The 27230-nt window shown below is 28.2% G+C and overlaps 2 protein-coding genes across 2 annotated transcripts in view; both read left to right on the plus strand.

Annotated features, from left to right (window-relative positions):
* Positions 1-27230, plus strand: part of LOC129975949 (carbonic anhydrase 12-like) — a 137576-nt gene that overhangs the window by 23536 nt on the left and 86810 nt on the right. The gene's annotated exons all lie outside the window — the stretch shown is intronic.
* The window catches only part of LOC129975952 (carbonic anhydrase 14-like), a 28244-nt gene continuing 8820 nt past the window's right edge, over positions 7807-27230 (plus strand). Inside the window, exons 1-5 of the mRNA XM_056089259.1 lie at positions 7807-7880; positions 11837-11885; positions 14685-14750; positions 20675-20839; positions 23343-23488. Coding sequence (XP_055945234.1) covers positions 11843-11885; positions 14685-14750; positions 20675-20839; positions 23343-23488 — 420 coding nt within the window. The 5' untranslated portion in view covers positions 7807-7880; positions 11837-11842. The remainder of the gene's footprint in view (positions 7881-11836; positions 11886-14684; positions 14751-20674; positions 20840-23342; positions 23489-27230) is intronic.

Genomic DNA, 27230 nt, shown 5'->3' on the forward strand with positions numbered 1-27230 from the left:
GAAAAAATCTCCTAATAATAAAAGATAATGGGTGGGAAAATATTATGGACCCTGAATGTAGTTAGGTACCTCTCTGCTAATAATAAAAGAGAACGTGAGCGTGTTCTCAGTATAAAAAATATCTACTAATGATAAAAGTTAATGATTAAAAAAAGGCTGTCAGTCTTATTTTTTTACAGGTAGTATGGTACCTCTCTATTAAATTATTAATTGGTACCACTCTACCAATAATAAAAGAGAATGTGTGATCTGAAAAAATCTCCTAATAATAAAAGATAATGGGTGGGAAACTATTATGGACCCTGAATGTAGTTAGGTACCTCTCTGCTAATAATAAAAGAGAACGTGAGCGTGTTCTCAGTATAAAAAATATCTACTAATGATAAAAGTTAATGATTAGAAAAAGGCTGTCAGTCTTATTTTTTTACAGGTAGTATGGTACCTCTCTATTAAATTATTAATTGGTACCACTCTACCAATAATAAAAGAGAATGTGTGATCTGAAAAAATCTCCTAATAATAAAAGATAATGGGTGGGAAAATATTATGGACCCTGAATGTAGTTAGGTACCTCTCTGCTAATAATAAAAGAGAACGTGAGCGTGTTCTCAGTATAAAAAATATCTACTAATGATAAAAGTTAATGATTAGAAAAAGGCTGTCAGTCTTATTTTTTACAGGTAGTATGGTACCTCTCTATTAAATTATTAATTGGTACCACTCTACCAATAATAAAAGAGAATGTGTGATCTGAAAAAATCTCCTAATAATAAAAGATAATGGGTGGGAAACTATTATGAGCCCTGAATGTAATTACGTACCTCTGTGCTAATTATAAAAGAGAACGTGCGCGTATTCTCAGTAAAAAAACATATCTACTAATGATAAAAGTTAATGATTAGAAAAAGGCTGTCAGTCTTATCTTTTTACAGGTAGTATGGTACCTCGCTATTAAACTATTAAGTGATACCGCTCTACCAATAATAAAAGAGAATGTGTGTTCTTAAAAGAATTCTCCTAGTAATAAAAGATAATGCGTGTGAAAATATTGTAAGCCTTAAAGAAAGTTTGCTAACTTTCTATTAATAATAAAAGTGGGGAAAATCTATCCTTATTATAGAAGATAATGTGTGGAAAAAAATTGTAAGCTTTAAAGTTAGTTTGGTAAATCTCTTCTGATAATAAAAGAGAATGTGTATGTGTTCTGAAAAAAATAATTTCTAATAAAAAATAAGATAATGTGTGAAAAAATTATTGTAAGCCTTTAAGGTAGTTTAGTGATTCTCTATTAATAATAAAAGAGAAGGTGAATGTGTGTTCTTAAAAGAATTCTCCTAGTAATAAAAGATAATGTGTGGGAAAATATTGAAAGCCTTAAAGGTAGTTTGGTACTTTTCAACTAATTATAAAAGAGAAAGTGTGTACGTTCGTGTTTGGTCAGTGCGTTGCAGAAGACATTATTAAACCTACCATTAAACATAGCATACATATAACTTTAAAAATTAGAGTGAGTACTTATAACCATTTTAAAAATTTCAACTAATCAAATTTTAAGCGAAATTTTAAATTTTACAGAGCTGACAATTCTAACGAAAATGCCAATTTTAACCCAGATTTTCTTAGGAGAATGAAGATGAGATTCTCGACTTCTCAATCGATTCCGTATTGAACGCTCTAAAATAGACCATAACGTTTAATTGTATTGATGTCGGGTGCAAGCCAAGACAGATGTTTAACTTCATCCTCGTGTTCACCAAACCATAACTGGATAAGTCTCACTGCATGGATAGGTGCATTATCATCCTGGAAAATTCTATCTCATGCAGGAAACAAAGTTTGCATCATAGGATGGACCTGGTCAGTTAAAATTTCTCTATACTTCTCCCCACTGATCCTTCCTTTCAGGGTTACGATTGGTCCAACAGAAAGCCATGACATGGCTGCCCATATCATAACAGATCCACCTCCATGCTTGACAGTTAAAAGGAGACAATCACGATCATACGCTTGTGAAGGTGTCCTCCAAACGTGCACTCATTCTGTTGTAGGGAAAAGTGTGAAACACGAATCGTCAGAGCATATTACTTTCTTCCACTTATCAGTCGACCAGGTTTTGTGAGTGTGACACCACTGTAGACGATGTTTACCATGCACATCCGTGACAAGTGGCTTGGGAATTGCTGCTCTGTCATAAATGTTCTGTTTATGAAGATGCCTTCCAATTCTAATCACTGATACTGGAGAATCCAGATGGATATTGAGCTCTGCGGTGATGTTTGCTGCAGTTGTTCGCTTTTTAGACATTACAATCCGCTTCAATACCCATCTGTCTCTTTCACTGAGCTTCTCTTTCCGCCCACTATTTTACGTTGCCGCGCTTGTCTTGCCGCGCTGTGCGTACGCTGTGATGGCTTTTGACACCGTACATCTAGAATGTTTCAATCACACTTGCTCCAGCTAGACGTGCGCCTACAATGTGACCTTTTGGAAAATCTGAGAGGTCTGACATTTTGCATTTTTCAAAATAATCCAAGAATGATAGAGCTTTAATAAAGCTAACACATATTACCAGAATATATACATTGCTATTTATAAAAAAACCGTTGGCTATTATTATAGTTTATTGCTTACGAAGCGCATTCAAAAATGTCTCTTTTATTCATATGCTTTTGCATTATTTTGATAACCATCTGTAAGTTATCATAGAGTAACTTGTAAACAGAATGGAATAATGGTAACAAAATTTTTACTTTGTCTGATTAAAGAACGTATATCAAATAAGTGTTGCAGATAGACAATAAAGAAGCTAAATTCCATCAGCATGTTAAGCTATCACAGAGAAAATTGTCAAATGAAAGGAATAATTGAGGCTTATTTTTCATATTTCCAGATCCAAGAATATGGAAAATAAATATACGTTGCGAATAAAAATCAACTTATTATTAATATGCTATTATAAAGTAATCTGTGAAAGTAATGGAATAATTGAAATACGGAAATAAATAATAAATGGAATATAAATAAATAAAATAACCTTTAGAACGAATAGAATGATTGAGATATAATTAAATCCAACATCCAAGAATATAGAAATTAAATATGCGTTTCGAATCAAAATCAAATTACTATTAATATGCTAAGTTATTATAGAGTAATATTTAAAATTTATGGAATAATTGAAATACAGAAATAAATAATAAATGGAATAAATAATAATAAAGGGAATATAAATAAATAAAATAGTCTATCGAACGAATAGAATAATTGAGATATAATTAAATCCAAGATCCAAGAATATAGAAATTAAATATACGTTGCGAATAAAAACCAACTTTCCATTAATACGCTAAGTTATTATAGAGTAATCTGTGAAAGTTATGGAATAATTGAAATACGGAAATAAATAATAAATGGAATATAAATAAATAAAATAGCCTATCGAACGAATAAAATAATTGAGATATAATTAAATCCAACATCCAAGAATATAGAAATTAAATATGCGTTGCGAATAAAAATCAACTTACTATTAATATGTTAAGTTATTTTAGAGTAATCTGCGAAAGTTATGGAATAATTGAAATGCGGAAACAAAACAAATCTTTATTTATATGCAATACTATCATAGCATGATAAATTACATAGAATAATTTAAACGCTATTAGTGCATTCTTAATTGCAAATGAACTAATGTAAAATTGAACAGATTTGTTATACTGGCATCATGTAAATTGTATGGAAAATCTAAAATTAGAATGGGAACTTGACATTGAAATTAGAAAACACTAGTAAATTCTCATATAAATAGATAAACCTTGCATTATTGTTTTTGAAGGATATCAGACAAAGAATAAGATAAATATTTAAACGTATCTTTGTGTTTTTTACTATGTATCGTTTTATTGAAGGCCATTTTTTATTCATAATCAAATGAAATCAATCATAAAATGGAAAAAAGGGAAACTTGGAGGAATTCAATATTATTAGAATTACTTATTTTAGTAAAATGTTGCAAACCTGTTAAAATTATTTATGCTCAAAATTGATTCGATTTTATAATTTAGTTGTTATGACACATATTAACTAAAAAATTTATTTTTTTATCTGTGTGTTTGCTTTCTTTTTATAATAATGAATATCCAACTTGTTATTCGTAGTTTTTAAAAAATTAAAATAACACTTTTATTAGTGTATTAAAAAGTAGAAAATCCTTTTTAAAAAAATTAAGAATATGAAGGTCAAGACAAATTCACAAGGCAAGAGGCAATGTTAAGAATATCTTAAAAATAAAAATTTTAGTTATGTGTTTAATGAATTTTTAATTTTTAATAAATATTCAGAAATATTTTTTCTTATTACATTTGTTGAAATTTAATTTTGCAATTGCCTTTTTTTAAATACCTCAAATTTAATAAGCAAGTTTCTGATAAAGAAATTATTTAGCAGCATAAATATTTCATATTCTTATATTCAGCTTTTTTTTTCTAAAATTCACTGCATGTAATATCTCTTCTACGGGGACAAACAAACAATTAAAAAATAAATAAATAAAATAAAATTTATCGACTGATTGATAATTAGTTTCGTAAAACCTTTTATTGCAATTATAAACACACAACCGTTCAAAATTTTAAAATTCTTGTACATTAAAATGTAAGTGAAAAGCTCATTAAAAATGTCCTCTTATACAAGGGTAAAAGAATTCAAGTAAAATATATCTTTTTTTTTTAAAAAAAATCAATTTTTAGACCAAATTTTATTGTTTCAAAATGTTAGTCGCTGCTGCTCCAATTTATGATTTTCCATTCTTTCCTCTGTAAAGAATATTAGCATCTCTTGTTACATTAAATAAAAATAATTATGGGATTTTTCAGTTTATCTCTAACCACTAATTTGACATATTTTAAAATATTGAATGTCAGTTTAACAATATAATCTTTTTAAGTTCATTCCCTTTTTTGTAAACTATGTGGTGTAGCAATTCATAACGCATAATAATCTGTTGTGGCTTGAAATGCAGAACTTTAAAATAACTGTTAATATCGTTTTCCTTCTTTATTTAGTGCTTTTGAAATGGCAACGAAAAAAATTTCAGTTTCTATTGTTACAAAAGTATAAACTGCGTATGGTTGTAAGAGCTGGAATAAATATTCTTTTTTTGAAGTAAAGTGTGTGGATTAAAGGTGTTTAAAGTAGCGGAGTTCAAATTATTAAGATTGATTTTGGAGACAGGGCCAATAAATCAGAGGTTAATGCAAACATATTCTAATTTTTTTTTTCATTTGATAGATTCCTATTTTTTTTAAGTCAATGAAAAAATTCTTAAATAATCATAATAATAATAATAAACGAAAATCATTAAATTTTAATCGTTTAAGGTTTATTTCTGATTTTTATTTTCTTGAAGTCAATGACAAAATTCTTAAATAGTAATAATAATAAAAATAAAAAATAAAATCATAAAATTTTAATCGTTTAAGGTTTATTTCTGATTTTTATTTTCTTGAAGTCAATGACAAAATTCTTAAATAATAATAATAATAAAAATAAAAAAGAAAATCATTAAATTTTAATCGTTTAAGGTTTATTTCTGATTTTTATTTTCTTGAAGTCAATGACAAAATTCTTAAATAGTAATAATAATAAAAATAAAAAAGAAAATCATTAAATTTTAATCGTTTAAGGTTTATTTCTGATTTTTATTTTCTTGAAGTCAATGACAAAATTCTTAAATAGTAATAATAATAAAAATAAAAAATAAAATCATAAAATTTTAATCGTTTAAGGTTTATTTCTGATTTTTATTTTCTTGAAGTCAATGACAAAATTCTTAAATAATAATAATAATAAAAATAAAAAAGAAAATCATTAAATTTTAATCGTTTAAGGTTTATTTCTGATTTTTATTTTCTTGAAGTCAATGACAAAATTCTTAAATAATAATAATAAAAAAGAAAATCATAAAATTTTTATCGTTTAAGGTTTATTTCTGATTTTTATTTTCTTGAAGTCATGACAAAATTCTTAAATAATAATAATAATAATAAAAAGAAAAAAGAAAATCATTAAATTTTAATCGTTTAAGGTTTATTTCTGATTTTTATTTTCTTGAAGTTAATGACAAAATTCTTAAATAATAATAATAATAATAAAAAGAAAAAGAAAATCATAAAATTTTAATCGTTTAAGGTTTATTTCTGATTTTTATTTTCTTGAAGTCAATGACAAAATTCTTAAATAATAATAATAATAAAAATAAAAAAGAAAATCATAAAATTTTAATCGTTTAAGGTTTATTTCTGATTTTTATTTTCTTGAAGTCAATGACAAAATTCTTAAATAATAATAATAATAATAAAGAAAATCATAAAATTTTAATCGTTTAAGGTTTATCTCTGATTTTTATTTTCTTGAAGTCAATGACAAAATTCTTAAATAATAATAATAAAAAAGAAAATCATAAAATTTTTATCGTTTAAGGTTTATTTCTGATTTTTATTTTCTTGAAGTCAATGACAAAATTCTTAAATAATAATAATAAAAAAGAAAATCATAATTTTAATCGTTTAAGGTTTATTTCTGATTTTTATTTTCTTGAAGTCAATGACAAAATTCTTAAATAATAATAATAAAAAAGAAAATCATAAAATTTTTATCGTTTAAGGTTTATTTCTGATTTTTATTTTCTTGAAGTCAATGACAAAATTCTTAAATAATAATAATAATAAAGAAAATCATAAAATTTTAATCGTTTAAGGTTTATTTCTGATTTTTATTTTCTTGAAGTCAATGACAAAATTCTTAAATAATAATAATAATAATAAAGAAAATCATAAAATTTTAATCGTTTAAGGTTTATTTCTGATTTTTATTTTCTTGAAGTCAATGACAAAATTCTTAAATAATAATAATAAAAAAGAAAATCATAAAATTTTAATCGTTTAAGGTTTATTTCTGATTTTTATTTTCTTGAAGTCAATGACAAAATTCTTAAATAATAATAATAAAAAAGAAAATCATAAAATTTTAATCGTTTAAGGTTTATTTCTGATTTTTATTTTCTTGAAGTCAATGACAAAATTTTTGAAAAATGGAAAACGAAAATCATAAAATTTTAATTGTTTAAGGTTTATTTCTGAGCTTGTATTGATTTGTTATGTTTGTTTGACAAAATTCTCCTAGCTGTGAATTTTGTCACTATTTATTGGAAAGAAATCTTTTTGCAGAATTTTTCACGCATTCGCTGTAATAGAATTCATTTTTTCGTTCCAATAACGCGACAAACTGACCAGTCTTTTTGTCACTAACTTTTTTAATAGATTTTATTAAATTTTATTCTGTTGTTTTTTTTCTTTTTTTTTAAACCCTCATGCCTTTCACAGTCTGCAAATGAGATTTCACTTCATTCCGCAAATCAGTTTTTAGCTGTAAGTACTTCTAAACAGGAAAATCTATTTCATGGCCAACATGTACAATGACTGTTAATTTTTTGACAGTTCTATCGAAATATCTTCTATCTATCTCTTCACCGCGGAACTTGTTTTCTTTATCAATTTTTTACATATATTGATTTTCTTATTCATGTTCTGTTTGGAATAAAACGTGATTTTAAATTTTTCATGGTTAACCTTTTTTGTTTTCCTTCATGGAGCATAGAACATGAAATTCATCCAATATAATTACAATATGCTGAAACATTTTTTAAAAAAGATTTTTAAATGACTTGCGGCGTTTTTATCTACTCCAGACAGATAAGCAATTTTGCTAACCGATATATATATATATATATATATATATATTCAAACAGAAAAGGAGTAAACTAATTATAAGTGGGATTTTAAACACTAGTTTAACTCGTTGAAGAATATTTACCTTTCAAAGTAAGCTGATTCTCTTTTTTATAGAATTTATGTTGTACAATTTTGAATTTATATATTTTTTCTTTTTAATTTATTTTTTTAAAGAAATTTGAAGTGTTTCTAGGAGCTATTATTTTAAAATTATTTTCTTCTTATTATTTCGTCTTCTTCTTCTTATTATTATTAATAATAATAATAATTACTTCTTTTTCATTTCATTAATATTTTCTTATTATTAAGTGAATTGCAAAGCTAATATACTGAAACCAACTTGTTAATTTTACCCTCATAAAATAGGGACATTTCATTGATTACTAAAATACATAATTCGTATAAATTTTTAAAAAAAGAAAATTTAAAAATAATTTTATAAAAATGTTAATAAACGCGATTCCTTTTGATAAAAAAATACAATGATCTAAGTTTTTTATTAAAATTTTTTAAGGTATGTTCAAAATTCTTTTTATTGCATTTCTATGAAATTTTATATTATAATAATTATAAGTATTAAGCGTCTGTACAACCTATTTTCATTTATTTTTAGCATTACGAATTATTTATAATAAAAATATCATCAATTTTTCAATTTGCTTGTTTGTTATTTATGACGCTTGTCATAGATAAGCCTGCTGACGAAGTCAACGATTTAAGCCGAGTTTGTGCAGTAGCATCAGAGGGTAAAGACCCCAGACCCCCCGAGGGCAGAAGTCTGATTTCCTGTTCGTATGAAGATGACACTCACACACTCGCTTGCACAACCTCTTTTTACAGGGAGAGGGGGTCTCTTTCACAGACCTCACATATAGAACACAAATAATAACTATGCCCGAAAAAGGAATCGAAGCCGGGATGCCCAGATCACGGGGAAGACGCGCTACCCCTAAGCCAGGGCGCCGTCATTTTTCAACTTTCAAGTTTGGCATTCAGTATATTTAATAAATTTTCATTTTAAGTATATTGAAGACAAAATAAGTGAAATAATAAAATACCTGCTATTATCGAACTTTTGCTAATATGCAGTGTTAATTTTGAAGCAATTTTACACATAATTTTTTTTTTGGGGGGGGGGGACTTCCAACTGAAAGTTATGAACTTTCACATACATATGACAATAGCTTTCTATGAATTACTGGAAAACAAATATTCCAGGAAGCAAATTTTTTTACCGTTTTATATTGAATGTAGTTCATTCTTTTTGTTTGTTAAATATTGCTTCAGATATAATTTTTTCACGAAAAAAAAATTTATTTTCAGACCAAATGCTAACGATTTTCGTTGTCGAGTATGTACCAGATATTAACTCTAAGAATTATTGATAATCAATATCTAACTTTCCCTTAATTTTGTAATATTTCAAAAGAATTTTTTTTCTATATTTTTATGTTTTGAATATTATAAAATTTCAAATGTTATAACGTTTCAAACCTATATCGATTTTTTAACAAAAATAAATCTGAATGACTCTTTTTTTTTATAAGAAAGATGAATATATGTAAATGGAAATAAATATGGCATTGCTTCTGCTACATTACCTTTGGTTTGTAGCACATAACAGCAGATGCCTTTTTTTTGTACTAATACATTAAATTAGGTTTAGAATCTAAGGCATAAAATTAAAAAAAAATTTCCATGGTAAATTTTGCAATTTATCATGAAATATAATTTTGTATGAATATCTTTTATTTATTAATTGAAACACACACACAGACACACACTCATCATTTCTGGAAATCTTCAACAACTTAAAATTAGAATGCGAAGATTCAAATAAAATGAAAAGGAAAGTTGACTTTGCTCGAGTCCGAAATTTTCTTTTCTTTGATATTCGAATGTGAACGTAATTTATGCAGTATCTTTCCAGATCCCAACAAACATTTGCTGTTATATGAATGTTCCCTTTGCCCTGGTATCAGATTTCCATTCCCTTTATGTCGTGGTGAAATCCCGTGATTTTCAAAGAAACAGGTCAAATGGTTATTCAATTAATAAAAATTTATCTTCATATTAGTACCAATGTTTTAGAAGTTTTTAACTAATCAACATAGCTTTCTTCCTTGCAATTGCTCAGATAGTTCTTAGGTACAAGGACAAAGGATATTCTTTCAGTCTCATTCATAGAGTCCACAAAATGAATGCCTATGAGGTATCCGATAAGTAAATCATCGAAAATTTCAGCTTTTACGTTTTTCTGTATTTATATCAAAGCATTTGGATCTTTCATAAACTTTTTGCACAGAGGAAGCAAGATTATTCGATATTTAAATTTTTAGGGCCTTTTTTTAAATCCAAGAACCAAGTTCTGTACCTTTGGCTACTGATTTTGCACACAGTGGTATCGTTGTGGGTCAGAGATTTATCACTTTATAACTGGAGGGGAACCGCCCTTGGAGAGGATGAGAGGTCCTCGGCCAGTGTTATGAACGGATTATGATACAGTCTGCAGTCAGCCACAATAAATCTTTTCGATACTATTTCGTTCAGTGATCGGCTTTGCACAAGAATGAGAAGTGATATCATTTTGTTGCTATTCACTCAGCGCAAAAAGCAAATATATTTCATGTAGTCACCTTTCTGACATAGGATAAGGCTAAACTTTCTTCTTTAGAAATATATCTTCACAAGCTTTAAGTTTAAATAAATTAGTTTAGACTATTCATTTATCGTTGCCAAATTACCATCTGAGAACTATCAATTTATATGAATAGATTTTTTTGTAAAGATTGTCTCATTTCAAAATTAATGCAAGATTTGAATTTGCCCTCTTTCGTACAGTAAAATGTTGGCTACCGTTTTAAAAAAACTTTTTGATATCTGATAGTTTAGGGTTAGTAAAAATGGAGCGCTGCATGATGAAATAACGTGTTTTAAGTGTTAAACAATATTAAAAAAATCATGAAAGTCTGGTGGCCACAATTCAAACATTTGAGAATTGGCCCCCTAGATCGTGTGATTTAACACCATTGGATTTCTTTTTATGGGGTTATTTGAAGTCAAAGGTCTATGCAAACTAGCCCACAAGCACACGTGTATTGAAAGAGGAAATTAAACGCTGCATCAACGAAATTCAGTCACATTAATACAAAACAGTCATGGAAAATTTCTACAAAAGAGTATATATGTGCCAGGAAGCCGTGGTGGCGATTTGCCTTATGTGTTATTCCATACATAACCTTATACTGTATTCTTTATGAGTCAATAAAAATATAACAATTTAACGGTAAAAAACTATTTTTTTTTATTTAATCCAAATTTTACGTTAACACGTTGCTCTATCCTTTAACACTTTCATTTGATCAAATGGACCATCAGCTCCATCAGCTGTCAAATGCTTTTTTAATAGGGTTGCAAACACTTTACTGCACGAATGGTGGCAAATTCAAATCTTGTATTAATTTTGGGACACCCTTTATAAATAAGTAAAATTAAATTTTTAAATAATCTAGTTACGCTTTGATAACCAATGGAATATTTTAAAACGGAAGTCAAATAACTAAACAGGAACAATTTTTCATAAAAAATATCATCATGGTAACTATATGACAAGTATAATTTTAAAATTAGACTTGTCTTACTGTTAACTTGATAATATTTTCCAATGCTACCTGTTTACAAATTTTTATCTAATCTCTATAAGTTCGGTTAATTAATGTTGTTTGATGCCATCATAGAAAAGTTGATACATATAAAAAAAATTTGAGCACTAATATTTGTTTCAGATCAATTGACTGTATGAATTCACCTTGTTTATTATAAATTTATTGCCATTGTACTTTATTTATAATGAAATTTAAATTCAAAAATTAATGAATCCATTGAAAAAATATTCTATCATAATAGGGAAATTCTGACTTTAAACTGTAAATTTTGTATTAAAATGTATGCAATATAATATAATACCAAATAATATGTATTCCCAAATTTAAGAATAATTTCATTTAGTCAATGCTTTACAATTCAATTAATTTTCTTTATTTTAGAAGATTATGTTGCAGGTTTTCTTAATTTGTGCACTATTTTTTACCAAAGGTAAGCTTTTGTGAAATCATTTTTCTATTATTTGAAGCTCTATTTTCAGTATAAATTTAAATTCTTTTTTATGAAAAATATTTTTAGAAAAATATCTTTAGATATTTACATGAATATTTAACATTCCTTTGGCCAAGGTTTTCAGATAATAAATTACGACAGTATTTTCAACGTACAATATAAGAATATGACTATTATAGTCAGTTATTACCAAAAGCCCTATATTCTATTTGAATTTAAATTTTTGTACATCATAAAAGAATTTTTAAGTAATCATCAATCATATTGTTTATGAAATTGATCAAAATAGGATTCTACGTCTATTGATTTTGCTTATCAGCCATAATTTTTATATCTAATCTTAATTTTTTTTTCATAAATTAACTCAAAACTGTTAAACATGTTTTGGGGGCGGAAATACTGTTTCTAAGATATTTAAATTTATTGAATAAAACTGACTTATTCAATAAATTATAGTAAAACTATTTAAATGCTGGAATAGGAAAAAAAACTTGCTCGTTTTAATAAAATATTAGTCGTGCTTTATGTATAAACTGCCTAATAAATATGTGCCATTTAAGTATTTAGGCCGTCCGTCCTAAGATTGTATTTATCCATGTATACTCACTTGACAAGTATTTTTTAAATTTAAATTTTGATAAAATATTTTAGATTTAGAAAATAGTGCTCAAAAATTGTTTCTGAACTCAAGTACAAGTTTCTGATCGTAATTCGATCACAATTCTGGATTAACCATTATACCTTCTAACTCCCAGTGACTTTTTTCGGTTCTTGAAAATGCATTTTAGCCTTACGAATATTCGAAATTAAGAAGAAGATAAAATATTGTTACGAAATTTACGGGGTTCGTTTGGATAGTGGGAGTTATATGGTGTGCAGAACACTCAATCAGCAGGCGGCAGTAGAAAATGAAACAACGACGTTTATTTACACGAAGACACACAGGACAGCACAAAGACGACAACTATATTCAGCATAGAAGACGATTATCTTCAGCCGAGACGTGCAGCATACAACAGCATACACAGCAGCATACAACAAGACTCTCTACTGCAGACAGTAGCGCACAGCTTAGTTCAGCACTAGCTTGACTCCGTCGCTGCTCTGCTAATCTCTGGAAGGCCAGTTCTTTAGCGTCGATTCCGACTACGACGACTACTCTTTCGCTTCCGACTACTCATCGACTCCACTGGTTCGCAACTCAATTCACCGTCGACTCCCCCGGCAGCTGCAGCTCTTTTTATAGGTCTGAGGAGGCGGGGCTAGAAGCCTCTCAACCAATCAGGAACGTTCGAGGCTTAACTTGGTTCCTACTGGACGGATCGGGAAAAATTCGAAAATTCTCGGGTATAATCTATTTTGGCGCCAAATTCGTCGCCAAGTCGCCAAATGGTCGCCAACCTCCGGGACTTCCTATAGAACCAACTATGCTGGGAAGCAGCATCACAGGTTCGTAACAATATGAAATAACGTGGCTGCTAAAGAACTTGATTTCTATGAAATCCTAGGAGCATTCAATAGAAGCTGAGTTCGGACAAATTTATTAATTTGCGTAGGAAGTTTTTCCAAAAAGCGAAAAGATTGAACTACTCTAATTGTTAAAAACTTATGTTATGCTTAAAATACTTATTTATGTATATAATTATATAAACTCATTTTCCGTATTTATTGAACAGACAATTATTGAGAGCATTTTCTTAAAACTGTATTCGTTAATTTTCATATAAAAGAAGGAATTATGTTTAAATCTTCTAAGTTCATATATATAATTTTTAGTAATGCAACTACTTCTAATAACTACTTATTCCCTCTATCTGTATATATATATATATATATATATATATATATATATATATATATATATATATATATATATATATATATATATATATATATATATATATATATATATATATATATATATATATATATATATATATATATATATATATATATATATATATATATATATATAACATATTTTTGTTTGCAACAGAAGGCAGGTTTGAAGACATAGATGAGACGTTGTATTTTTAATTTCGCTTTATTCTCTCTTGGGAGACAGGCATGATTTATTTACAAGAAGACGCGGCGCGGCACAAAAGCAGAAGTGAAGAAGAAAGGAACGAAACAAATGATCACTAGTCTTATTTAAGATGGGATTTTCGGTCACGCGCCAGTTCAATACATGTGTCGACCTTGAGAAGGGCAAAGGATTTTACTATGGTATAAATTAAGAGTTTAAAATATCATTACATATATATATAATAAATGTTATATATTGTTATGTTAGTTCTCTTAAATTTAATGATTTTCTTACTGAATGCGCTTAAAAATTATATGTTTTTTTCTTTATCATAGTTCTCAGGTTCTAATTTCCGCTTTAACTGTATCATAAGCTATAGACGATTCAGTATCAAAATCATGCAGCAAAAACACTTGCCCAATTAAATTTTTGTTAGATCCTCTTTTGAAGATATATAAGCTCTGAATCTTTCACTCATACTTTTTTTTGTCTTGTTTTGCTGGACATGTCGTTTTAGTTCCAAGACATAGTTACAATAAATAACTTCAAAACAATCACTAATCACCTTTTGTCTGATCATTAAAAAGAAGAAGAAAGCTAAAATTTCAAATTTTCTTGCTGCTAAATTTACCAAAAGTTAAATTGCACAAACACACATAAAAAAAAATTTGATTCCCAAAGGAATGTAAGCTTTAAATAACAACAAATGTTTATTATTATTCAAATGCTTTGTATGAATAATTATTTTATAGATGTACTGACTCAAGAATGTGAAGCCGACGATCAGTATCCATGGAGCTATCACGGTCCAGATAATGGTAATTAAAATGTTCTGATTTGTCCTTTTAATTTAAGGTAATTTAAGATTTCATTTTGAAAATTCTTTTATTAAAAATTCCTTTTTTTATTATTATTTTATTAAACATTATTATGTTTATTATTATTATTCATTTATTCAAAATTATTATTATTACTAGTTCGTTAAAAATTCGACTTTTTCTTATTAAATTAATAATGTTTTTTTACTGCATGCTGTAGAACTTGCAATCAATTTTTTTTTAAAGAGGTTAAAAAAATATGATACTCAAATACTTAAAACATTAGTCTCTTTAGGAAAAATAAATTTGGCAGCGTAGAACAGGATGTAGAAATTGCAATCAATTTTTTAGAAACGGTAAATAATATGATACTCAAATACTGAAAACATTAGTTTCTCTAAGAAAAATAAATTTGGCAGCATAAGTGCAAAATACTACCTTGAAAGAAAAGATAGTTTGTAAGCAGATTTGCTTTAAATATTATCTGTAGATAATCTAGACTTTTTATTTGGAGAGAAAAAAGAAGGGCATCAAATATAATGCGCCTTTTTTTAAATTTATTTATTTATATAGTTTTATTAACGAGATACCAAACTTTTGAAGCTTGTAATTTGAAGTAAGAAAGATCACAAAATAACTTATTTATATTATACATTTTTATTAACAGGAGATTGAATCCTTAAGTTTATAAACTGAAGTACAGAATGAACATAAAATAACTTATCTGTATTAGACATTTTCGTTAATGAGGGATTGACTCCTCGAGTTCATAATTAGTACAGAATGACCATGAAATAACGTATCTACATTACACATTTTTATTAATGAGAGACTGAGCAAGTTTGTAAACTGAAGTACAGAATGGCCATAAAACAGTTTTCCTTGCTCGGCCGCCAAAGCTAATACAGAGTTTAACAAAGTATAGGTCTTATTACCAATCATTTTATTCTGTAAGAGTCTTCAGTTTCCAATATTGTGGCCTGAATTGCTTTAAATCTTTGAATTCATTTTAGATCTTCTAGATCCTGATTCTTACCGAAAAGGATGTAGGAGAAATTCGAGCTTCCCACTTAGTTAGATAGCAGCGTGGAGTGCTGGGACAGACCCCGGTGGAATATTTCTTAACCAACTAAAACCAATGAACAAAATGAAATTGCATTTTATATGTGTACTGTGGAAGTTACATGGAGATGAATTCAACAATAACAATAAAAAAATGCGCAACAATTTCATAAACTTTCGAGTGGTAAAAAATGCACATGTAGTGTGAAATTGATAGAAAATAATCTTTTATCAATCAATATTGAAGCCCCTTTCCCACGTGAAACATTTTATATGCGCTGACTTTTTCTAAATATAAGACGACTTCCAATATATTCCTTTTTGCTAGATGAATTAATTTTATAATTTCTCAGTGCAACATTTTCAGTGCGTTGTCTTTCTCTCTGTATAAAGTAACTTCCAATGCATTATTTTTCCCTTTGGCGAAAATTATCTCAGCATGCCTTACTCAGTTTACAAATAAAATTCTGTTTCATTTCTTTTCTTTTTTGAAATCCTGTTTTACTTTAATTCCAAATGCATCTTAACTGAGAATTGGCATATGTTAGAAACGGGAAAACCTCGGATGAGTTCTTAAATGGGCCATCTGGCTTAATGGGGGTGGAAATGATGGGGGGAGAGGTAGAAATTTTCATTTTGCTGTAATTAGCGTATTAAGTTAGCGTATTGAGCCAAATTAGCGTATTAAGACAAACAACTTTTGTATTTAAAATTTTTCGGTAACAGCATTATCTTAGAAGTTAGGGGCTAAAATGTGATTTTCAAGCCCTCATTTTGACTTTTTCTTGTATCAACAATTTATATCCCCAGTTTTGAAAAAAAAAATGAAATAAGGCTTTTACTTTTCTTTAATTTCCATAGTTTAAATGCAATGTAATTATTTGCAATGTAATTTTTTTTCAATGTGCAAATTGTTTAAATGCACATGAAGTAAAAATTAAAGGCTTGAATAATACTAACTAAATAAAATAAAGGAGGAGAGAGATTTAATGGCAACATTATGTAAAAACGATCAATCTACAAATTTCCAGAAACTGCGTGTTTTTTAGTTCTTCACAAATTTTTTATGAACCTTGCTATTCCAGAGCTTTTGTTAATTTGTTGGTCCTTTAATTTTATGTCTGCCGCATTAGCTAGAGTATAGGTACTTTTATTAATCGAGTAATAGCAATTAATTACCTAAAAAGATTAGCAAATATGTCATGTTAGTCTATTGACTATGTTTGCCAATGACATGCGGTTAGGCCTAAAGTTTGCTGATGGCATGCATTTAATAATAAACACAACAGTGCCAAAGAATATTAAAGAAAAATTATGATAAATTTCCTTTTACTCGAATTAATACTTATATTTGAAATATTTAAATGCGCTACAGATAAGATCTTAAATCCATAATTAATTAACTAAGAAAAACGCAAAAGATTTTTCTCTCCAATATAAATGAAATATCAAACAATGAATTCGTACTTTCTACCATAAAGCGTTATTGTTTGCATTTAATTGAAAGAACAATACTTGCAAGCGATAGTTGATTATTTCAAATATTTTTAAAATGTATGGTTAAATTTTCAGTTCTTGCCAACAAATACGAGCTGTCCGCACCACTGGCTAGTGACGGTGTTTTTTGATGGTGTATCCGATCTCAATAGATTACAAACTCCGGCGCTTAATCTTTAATTCATTAAAACATTGATACTATTGATTTAACCTTATGAGCGTCAATATTAACAGTCATTTACTTATTAGAAAAGTGTTAAAAAGGAATATATTTATTAATATTTATTATGATATACTAGTACACGTAATCATTCATTCATCCTCAGATATGCATCTACATTCATACTCTCATACAAAAGCAAAAAAAAAAAGTTATTTGTTTACTTGTGTGTAACTTCTGGTGTGTTCAGCTCAGCTGGTCCAGTAAAATTTTGTTACAAGCCTAACACAAATTATTCGATTGAAATATAAACATTAGCTATAATTGCTTCAATATGTAATATTTCATTTTTACTTTTTCGTATACGAAGTATAAAGTTAATGTAATCTTCAAAAAACTTAAACTCGAGATTTTGATAAAAATCTTCGTTTTGGATCTCTCTGAGTCCGAGAAACATATTTTTGGCATTGTGGCTGTCTGTCTGTAGCAAAGATAACTCAAAAAATGCTTTGAGGTTGACAAATTAAATGTCACTAAATGTCTTTTTTGAGATTTTAACTAAATCTGTTGATTTCTATCAAATGTCGAGCAAAATCTGTTGAGAGGAAGTCTGTCTGTCCGGTTGATTGAATAGCTATAAATGGACTCAATAATTACAAAACACAAAGCTCTATATAAATAAAATTTAGAATACAGGTTCAGCATTCGAAATAGAGATCCTTATTAAATTTTGTACCAAATCTTACTAATAATCTAATAATTTGATAAAAAGAAAAATTTTAAATGTTGACCATCAAGTGGCATCAAATCATTTTTAATACTTCGCTTTTAAATGAGATTCTTATATATACAGGATGATCCTTAAAGTCCTTTTAAGTCCTTTAAATTTTAAACGGCATCTCTTATAGCAGGAAAGTAGTGTGTATCTAAAATAAAGTGACCATGCAAAATTTATCAAACAAGTTATAGCTCTCCTAGCGGCGAAATAAGAAAGGTACAAAAAGTAATTCAAAAAATAAGGGAGACCGGATAAAAAAAAGAAAAGAAAAGTCCAATTAGAAAAACGAAAACTATGGTATTACAAACGTACCATGATAAAAAAAAAATACAAGGAGAAGTTTCATGAAGTTATCTGTAAAACTGGCGGAAATATTTGAGATTAAATCTATGAACTTCGAAGACTTGAAAAAAATTCGTCCTAAAGTATTCAGATTTCCCACAAAATGCGATTTTCAGCTTTTTTTTTTTTTTTTTTTACTATTTTTGCTTATTTTCTTCGTCGCTTAATTTTCATTTCGGTGTTGCTTTACTCAGAAAAACTCTCATAATACTGGAAAATACACTTTTCAATTTTAGAGATGAAGGAAGGAAAAGTGAATAAATTTTTTTTTTTTGTCTTTTTCTGACGAATGCTCTACTAAAGCAACGCAAATAAAAACGCAATGTTTATTAAAAATTTATACTAAATGAAGAACTAAAACTTCATTGGCATTATGAAATCATAGAAGCTGAATTCTCTCACTTCTTTTAAGAGTTACTGATTACTATATCAATTAATTTCTACTGGAAATGGCAAGGAAAAATAAATTTTCGATGTTTCCATTCTTATATCAATTATTGATTACAAAGAAGAATTATAAATTCTAAATAACTCTGGTAGGCACACATATATTGTACAATATTTTATGATGTTAAACAATATTCGCAATATTGTAAAATAGTGAACAATATAATATCGCAAAATATTTTATAATATTTGCAACAATCTGGTCTACCCAGGAAACTGTCTTTTTTATTTCGTGCACACATTTTGTCGAGTATTGTATTCAGCCCCCCCCCCTCCAAAACACACACACACACACATATATATATATGTGTGTGTGTGTGAAATCCATGTGTTCGTCCATGAAATTATACAAAGTACCACTAAATCCGTGTGAAACTTTTGCACGTTGAAGATCCTCTCTACAAAAATAACAGCAACAATAATATATATATATATATATATATATATATATATATATATATGGACGAGAAAGTAAAGCCGATGGAGAAATCCAAAGCTGGCATTTTTGTTAAAAAAACAACTCTTATTCAACTAATAACTTAAAAACTCTATTGACTGTTCCTCCCTTTTTTTTAATTTACATAAACAAATTATACTTACTATCCGCATACCATTAATTTGTAACGTTTATATTGATTTCAATTGTTCATATATGAATTAATAACTTCAGTTCCTCCTCTGATATAATTCGTTTTATTAACATGTGAGAACATGATGTTGTTTTGGTTTGGGATTTATGAAGCCTCAAAATGCACGGGGGGGGGGGGGGCTTGGCGACTTATCGCTTTTGAAGCATCAAGTTTTCGCTTATAGGATTATTAGAAAATGATTAAGAAGGTTGCCACATTTCGCGACTTATCGCCCACAAAAAGTTACAACTTGGCGCAAATGTCCACCATGTACCCGATTCTCCTGTCTGACAAAGAAAGGGTGTTATCGCCTGCAGAAGCACAAAGAAGAAAATGGGAATGAACGCGAAACATAAAACATATATATATATATAATCAACGCGAAAATGCGAGGTGAGGTATCGAAAGGTATTCATACAATAATAATAATATAATTTTTTTTTAAATTTTCATTTTCAATTTTTCTAACTGAAAAAAAAACCCGTTTTGGAGCTCAAATGATTTTGAGATGGGGGGGGGACTCTCTCTTTTTAAAAAATTGGTGATAGCACAATACAATAGTCACGTAATTATTCCAAACCAGTTTAATTCGGATTTTAGCATAAAAAAATAATCTGGCCCCGAGAAAAAGTTTTGGAGCTCGAACGATTTTGAAATGTAAAAAAACTATCGTTTTTTAAATATCAAATCTAAATATGCGTAATCTGATAGTCACGTGAGTGTTTGAAAAAGGTTTAAACTGGTTTGTCACATAAAAAAAATTCTGGCCTCGAGAAAATATTTTAGAATTCGATGGATTTTCAGATGGTGAAAAACCATCGCTTTTCTAAATGTTAATGATTGCGAATTATGAGTCACGTGAGAATATGATGTTTTTCTGTCAGATTGATAGCACGTGACTTAAAAATTTAATGTTCTCACACGATAACTTGAAATTAGAGATAGCAAATTAAAAAAAAAATTTATTTTATTTATTTATTTATTTATTTATTTTTATTTTGTATTCAAGGCCCCTATTACTGGGATGATAACTATCCAGACTGCGGGAAGAAAGACCAATCTCCTATCGAGATCAATAAAAAGGATATTTTAAACTTGGATTTGCCTCAATTGCAGTACAGCGGATTTGACACACTAATAAGTAAAGCAACTGTACTGAATCTAGGATGGACAGGTAAACCGTCTTATTCATTTCTTATTGCGATCTAAGCTACATTAGCTATCAGAAACAACATTAATTATTTTTAGTTCCATAAATCAATGTTAGAAGTTTCTGCATTTAAGACGTGAGATATCATGCATCTATTTTCTAAATTCATATTTCTCTCTCTTATTTTTCCTAAAATAGATTTCAAAAAAAAATTATACATGATTTAAGAACTAATATGAAAGTTACAACAATCCTAATTGAAATTCTAATAAAAGAACTATAATTATAATACCAAAGAAAATATGAAGCAAAAATGGCAATTGATTTCAGTCAATAGAAGAATGTTCTTACCATAACACTTAACCATAACACAATACAAAATGAATTTCAAATTTGAAATAGTGCAAAAATATGAAGCAAAAATGGTAATTGATTTCAGTCATTAGAAAAATGTTCTTACTGTTCTTAACCATAACACAATGCAAAATGAATTTCAAATTTGAAATAATGCGAGAAATTTTACATTTATCATCTGGACAGGTGTTAACACTGTTGAAAATGTTCTTGGATAACTTAAAAAGTCGGTTGCTATGCATAATTCTAATATTTATACCCTTTTGATTCATTATACTTCAATTTTATATCTTTCCATTGAATTATGCAATTTTTTATGCATTCATAACAGTTGATACTTGTTAGAGAGGCAGCATATATTTTGTATTATTTTTCGACCATAAATAATTTTTGGCAAATGGTGCAGCATTGTTGGCACCAATGTTACTTCCACCTGGTATCTTGAAAGCTGGAAGACATTTATATATTTCTCATTTTGTGTAATTGTACCCCCTATCGGCTATTTTTTTAATATCTTCTACTTGCGATTGTATTTGCATATTGAGACCACCATGCATATTTGAATTTAAAATAAAATGAAACCGAAGAAATCTGCCTTTCTGTTTCCTCAAAAACTGATTGAAATGGGATGAGAATAGGATTTTTGTCAACAGAAGCCGTTATCCCCTAATTCCAAAAGAGTTCATTCAATAAATATTAAAAAACTTCAGAGATTGGAGAAGAATCCGGAGATACCTTCCTCAAAAACATTTTTAATTTATGATGTTCATTTCGATTTTTTTGTATTGAGACCATCATTATTTTACAAATACGGCGCCATCTATATTTAATAAATTGCACTACAAATAACGTGCACATTTTATTCCGGTTTCAATTAAAATCAAATAAACACAATCACAACAACATCAACAAAAATAATGATGTATTCTTCTCTAAATACCAATATTTATAATACTGATCTTCTATTCTAAACACTTCCAGCAAGCATGCTTGAAATTGAAATAATAAGCAAACGGATTTCCTTGCTTTCAAAAATTCATTTCTAAATCTTTACATTGAAATAATCATTCTTTTGCGATTGCAAAAGGCGCTGGTGGCAAAAGTGGCGCTATCTATATTCATTTAATTGTACTATAAACGATGTGGTAACTTTATTCCGGTTTGCAATTAAAGTAGATTAACGATAAAATAAAGTACATTAGCTTTTCTAGAAAAATCTACAAATCTTTTTTTTTCTTTTTGCTATGTCACAAATTTAATTAAAATGCGATTTAAGAATAGATTCGATCCTAAAAAATATTACGTTTCCGAATATTATTATTATTTGCGATTTTCAAATTGCTTTCACCTGAAAATGTTTTAATGTAGTTAAAATGAATGTAAAGTAATGTTAATTCATTACTTTACATTCATGACACTTACTAAAGTGTTTCATAGCATAATTGCTGTTACCAGTTAGTTGCCATCAAATGGGTCTACCACTTCTGCCACCAATTCATGAATGAAATTTCATATAAGTCATATATTTACATTGTATTTTCCAATCACAACGGTCTTTTTTCTGTACCATTCAGTTCACGAAAAAGCAAATATTTGCTGATGAGTAAAGTGTTTATCACACTTATTTAACGTTTTTTACAGTATCTTGGTCCATCAGTTTGCTAATAATAAATATTACTTGTAATTTCATCTTTCATACCTTAATTTTCATGGTGCTTTGACCTAAAAATTTTTGAATTTAAATTTCCTCTATATCTCCGCTTACTGTTTCGAAAGGGCCGCATTTTTTCCGGTTCATTGTTTCAATACACCTGGAAAAAAATAAATTTTTTTTCATGAAACTTTACTATGAATGTTAAACTTTTAAAACTAATAAAAAGTTACAGAAGTTCAATAAAAATATTGAAATGTAACTAATTTATTATGCAGAAAATTGAACAGCATTTTCTTGTCCTTTGATAGACGATGTTACAAAACCTTTACATAGTTAAACACAATAAAAATCACTTTCTTTTCTTCAAGAAAGATATTTAGAGGGGGGGGGGGGGCGAATCATATTATATTAAAAACAATTTCTAAAATTAAGACTCGTAACGCACTCATAAGAGTTGTGACAAGACTATATATATATATATATATATATATATATATATATTATTTTTCTGTTTTTCAGTACTGATAATTCCTGAAGACGATGTCAATCGGTATATAACTTGGGGAAAAAATACCTTCACTCTTGCCGAAATTCACTTCCACTTTGGCTCTGAGGGCGATCCTGGCGCTGAACACGTCATAGATGACATCAGATACGAGATGGAGGTATATTAACCCTCTAAGGGTTCCACACGTATTTCGACGTAGCCCCATAGATGTCTTTAAAGTGCACTGCACGCATTTTAACGTAGGGTAACGAACGATGCAAATTGGTTCTGCACGGAAAATCACGTAGGGGTCATACTGAACCGAAAATGGTGTCGACGTATTTTAACGTATTTCTTTCCCCCTACAAGTTTCGACATCTTGATGAATTGGAGGGGAGACAACACAATGAAGTTTTACGGCCATTTATGGATGTCGCTGGATCTGAGGGCCCGAAGACTGCTTTAGGCATAGGGCATTGTGATGGTGTCGGCGTTAGGGAGGAACGAAAGCTCGTTCAAGAAAAGAGGAACATGAATTTTTCCCCAAATGTGTGTCCCTTAATGCTCTATGTGAACTTAAATTTAAATTGCATTTGGCTTCAATAGTATTTCTTTGATATAGCTTATTTGATCGAAATGTTGTTTTAAAGTTCCATTAAAGTATTTTTCAAAATGCAGTTTTATCCTCACTTATGATTAAACATCGCATTTAATTATTAGGAACTCGGAGGGATATATTTGAAAAATCGCCCTATATATATAGTTAATACATTAAATATATTTCTCATTCTTAGTTCAACTATTTTTATAATGCAAATTCATATTTTTTACACTAATCTCTACCTCCAATTATTTTTCTTCGTTCAAAGTAAACAGATAAACTGAATTTTGTGTTTTAAAACAGTCGTAAATTTCAAAAATATAATAAAGGATATTATTATATTGTTTCTCTTTTCAGATTTACATCGTATAAAAATATCGAATTGTGTGTCCGAATTTTTATAATGCGACTCCTTTTTAAAGTTCCTTAACGAACTGAATAAAATAATTTCTTTCAAAGTCGTAAAAGAAACAACAAAAAGATCTTTTAAAAAATTATTTCTATTCTGAAAGATATTAATATTAGTTTAGTTTTTAATATTTAGTTAGTTATTAATATTAGTTTAGTTGTTAATGATTAGTTACTAGTATTTATACCTTGATGTAGATGAAAACAAATAGCAAAATAAATTGAATCAAATGTTTGAATAATTTTGTTCGGAACATTAAGAGACTGATAACATCGTAAAAGTCTTTAACACAGCAAATTATCTTAAGATTTTTTTTTCAATAATTTATCAAAGAAGATATATTTCTTAGATAAAGTAATAGATTTATAAAATCTAAAAAAAAATAGGAATTTCAAAAATTCTATATTTATTTTACAGTACTTTGAAGCATTTTTTTTTGTTGTTGTTGTTAATATGCTAATGAAAATTCTTCATTAAAGCCTAAAATCTGAGTGGATAAATGAGATAGCTTTTGATGAATCTTGTGCAAAGTGCAGCAAGATTTTTAATTACATGTTTTTAAGGACGTTCTAATGCAAAATAATGCAGATAAATGCTTCAATGGTGAACGGACAATAAATTATTTTTGAATATTTAAAAGTGTAACATTCATAGTTATGCCCTGAAATCACAACCTGTTATTTACTCGTGTAAAATAAAGGATTATACATTACTTCACTCAGATTTTGTTATGGGAGTGTTACTTATGGAACAAAATTTCATAAACTGCACACATTGGGGCAGGATCAACCTTAAAAGTTGCGGGGTCCAAACTGGAAAACAAATTTTATCAATACTTTATTACTATTATTAAAAGCAATCTAAGGATTTGCAATCAAGGTAAAGATCAATGCTATTATTTACCTCTCTACTTTCTCCTATGCATATGCTTATGAGTGCAGTGGTATCCGCATTTCTTTAGAATAGAATCAAGTATAAATTAGGTACGTCTTCTCATTGTTTTAGATTGGAGCAAAAATTCGATGCATATTTGTAATAATGATGTCAAAGCAAAGAACCAAATTTCATTTATCTATTTTTTGTAATTTTAAATGATTAATCAAATACTCACGAATAGATAGACTTACGGATAATTAATCCTTTTACAAATTATATTAAAAAAATTAATATAAATCTACATTTAGACAAAATTGCATGATGCATTTAACTGATCTAGTCGCTTTTGTTTTGGGGTATCATGCTCACGCATTCACGGTCAGATAGATTTCCCATCAGCCAGTTTCATCTAATATTTGAGATAAGATTACATTTAAGTTAATTGCAATTAATTTATGAAAATTGCAATACGTTGCCGTACGAGACAAAAAGAATTTAAAAGTTATCCCAAATGCTTTGCATGGAATGATTCCAAGGGTACATGCTCTGCCTTTTTAACCCTAGCTATTGAATTGAGAGGAGGTCAAAAAAGGTTAATAAAGGGATTTAAATGGTTGAAAAAAGGGGATAAGCCATATCCAGTATGCTGTATTAATCTGAAATTTGAGAAACAATTGTTTGTTTTTTAAGTCAATTATATAAATAAATACTTGTAATGCAAATTTTCCAAACATTTTAACAAGTTTCTAAAAAAGGCTGAATTTTTTAATCTACGTTATTACGTTTAAATATTACACATTTTTAATCTGCTTTTTAATGTTTCCAAAAGTTGCATTTAGTTTCCATGCATGTTTCTTAATACATTTAAAACCCAGTGTTTATTGCTTTTAGAATCTCAAATGTAATAACTTTCAAATTCCCAGTCCACATTACAATATTTTCATAGTTCGGTGATAAAAGAATTTTTTTTAAATGTTCCTTTTGTATAAAATTCTATTTAATCGGAATTTTTTTTCTGTGGTGAACATTTACTTTAAATAAATAAATATATACTGACTAAGTCTACTGACTATGTTACAAACCTTGGATACTTTCAAATCAGCTAATAACTAGATTTCCGAATGATTTCAAAATTTCACCCACGTATATATATAATTCCAATCAGCGCCAACTTCAACCACAAGACCAATTTCATTAATCTTTGCTTTATACGAGAGCTTATAGGCATAGATACATCATAAAAGATCGCATGTCCCTCATCACCTTCCTTCAAGAAAAATATTATATATATATTCACTAGATTCGTCACATGGCGGCAATTTAAAATTATTTCCAAAACCTTTCGGTGCTTAAGCTGCTCCAACCGATTCTGCCAATTTTTATTTCATATTAAAACTTTTGTCCATTAGATATATCATCGATGATCGCTTGCTCTCTATGATTTCCCAATTTCAAAATAATAATAATAATAATAAACGTCTGTGGATGATATTGTGGGTGGATACTATTTGTTTTCTTTCAGCATTTCTTTATAATTCCGTTTCTCTGAGTGCTGGAAAATATATGAATATAAAATTTCTGAAACTTGCGAATAAATTTTTTACATCAAATTTTGGTGATAAATTTGCAAAAACCAGGTGTGTGATACGTGCAATTTTTAAATATCGTACAGTAGGAGATATCTTGAATTAATAAGTTTAAAACTGCTTGAATAAAAAGTATCAAACTAGTTTTTCAGATTAGACGAAAATTAGAAAAAACATTTATGTATATTGTATTTTTTTAAAGAAAATCTTAAGCGTTATAAACATATTGAAATTTATGAGTAATAATATACTCCTGCATAATATCTTAAAAGAATTGTTTGTTTTAGCTGCCTTTGAATGTTTTTGAAAATGACAATTTCATTGAATGTGAACACAAAATGGTGGAAATAGATGAGGGAAAAAATAGAAATAAATGTTGATTGTTTTAAATTTCACTAACTCTTTAAAATCACTAGAACAGTATACAACTTCAAAAATAAATTCTAAA

The sequence above is a fragment of the Argiope bruennichi genome, chromosome 7 (genome assembly GCF_947563725.1).
Source record: "Argiope bruennichi chromosome 7, qqArgBrue1.1, whole genome shotgun sequence".
Taxonomy (NCBI): domain Eukaryota; kingdom Metazoa; phylum Arthropoda; class Arachnida; order Araneae; family Araneidae; genus Argiope; species Argiope bruennichi.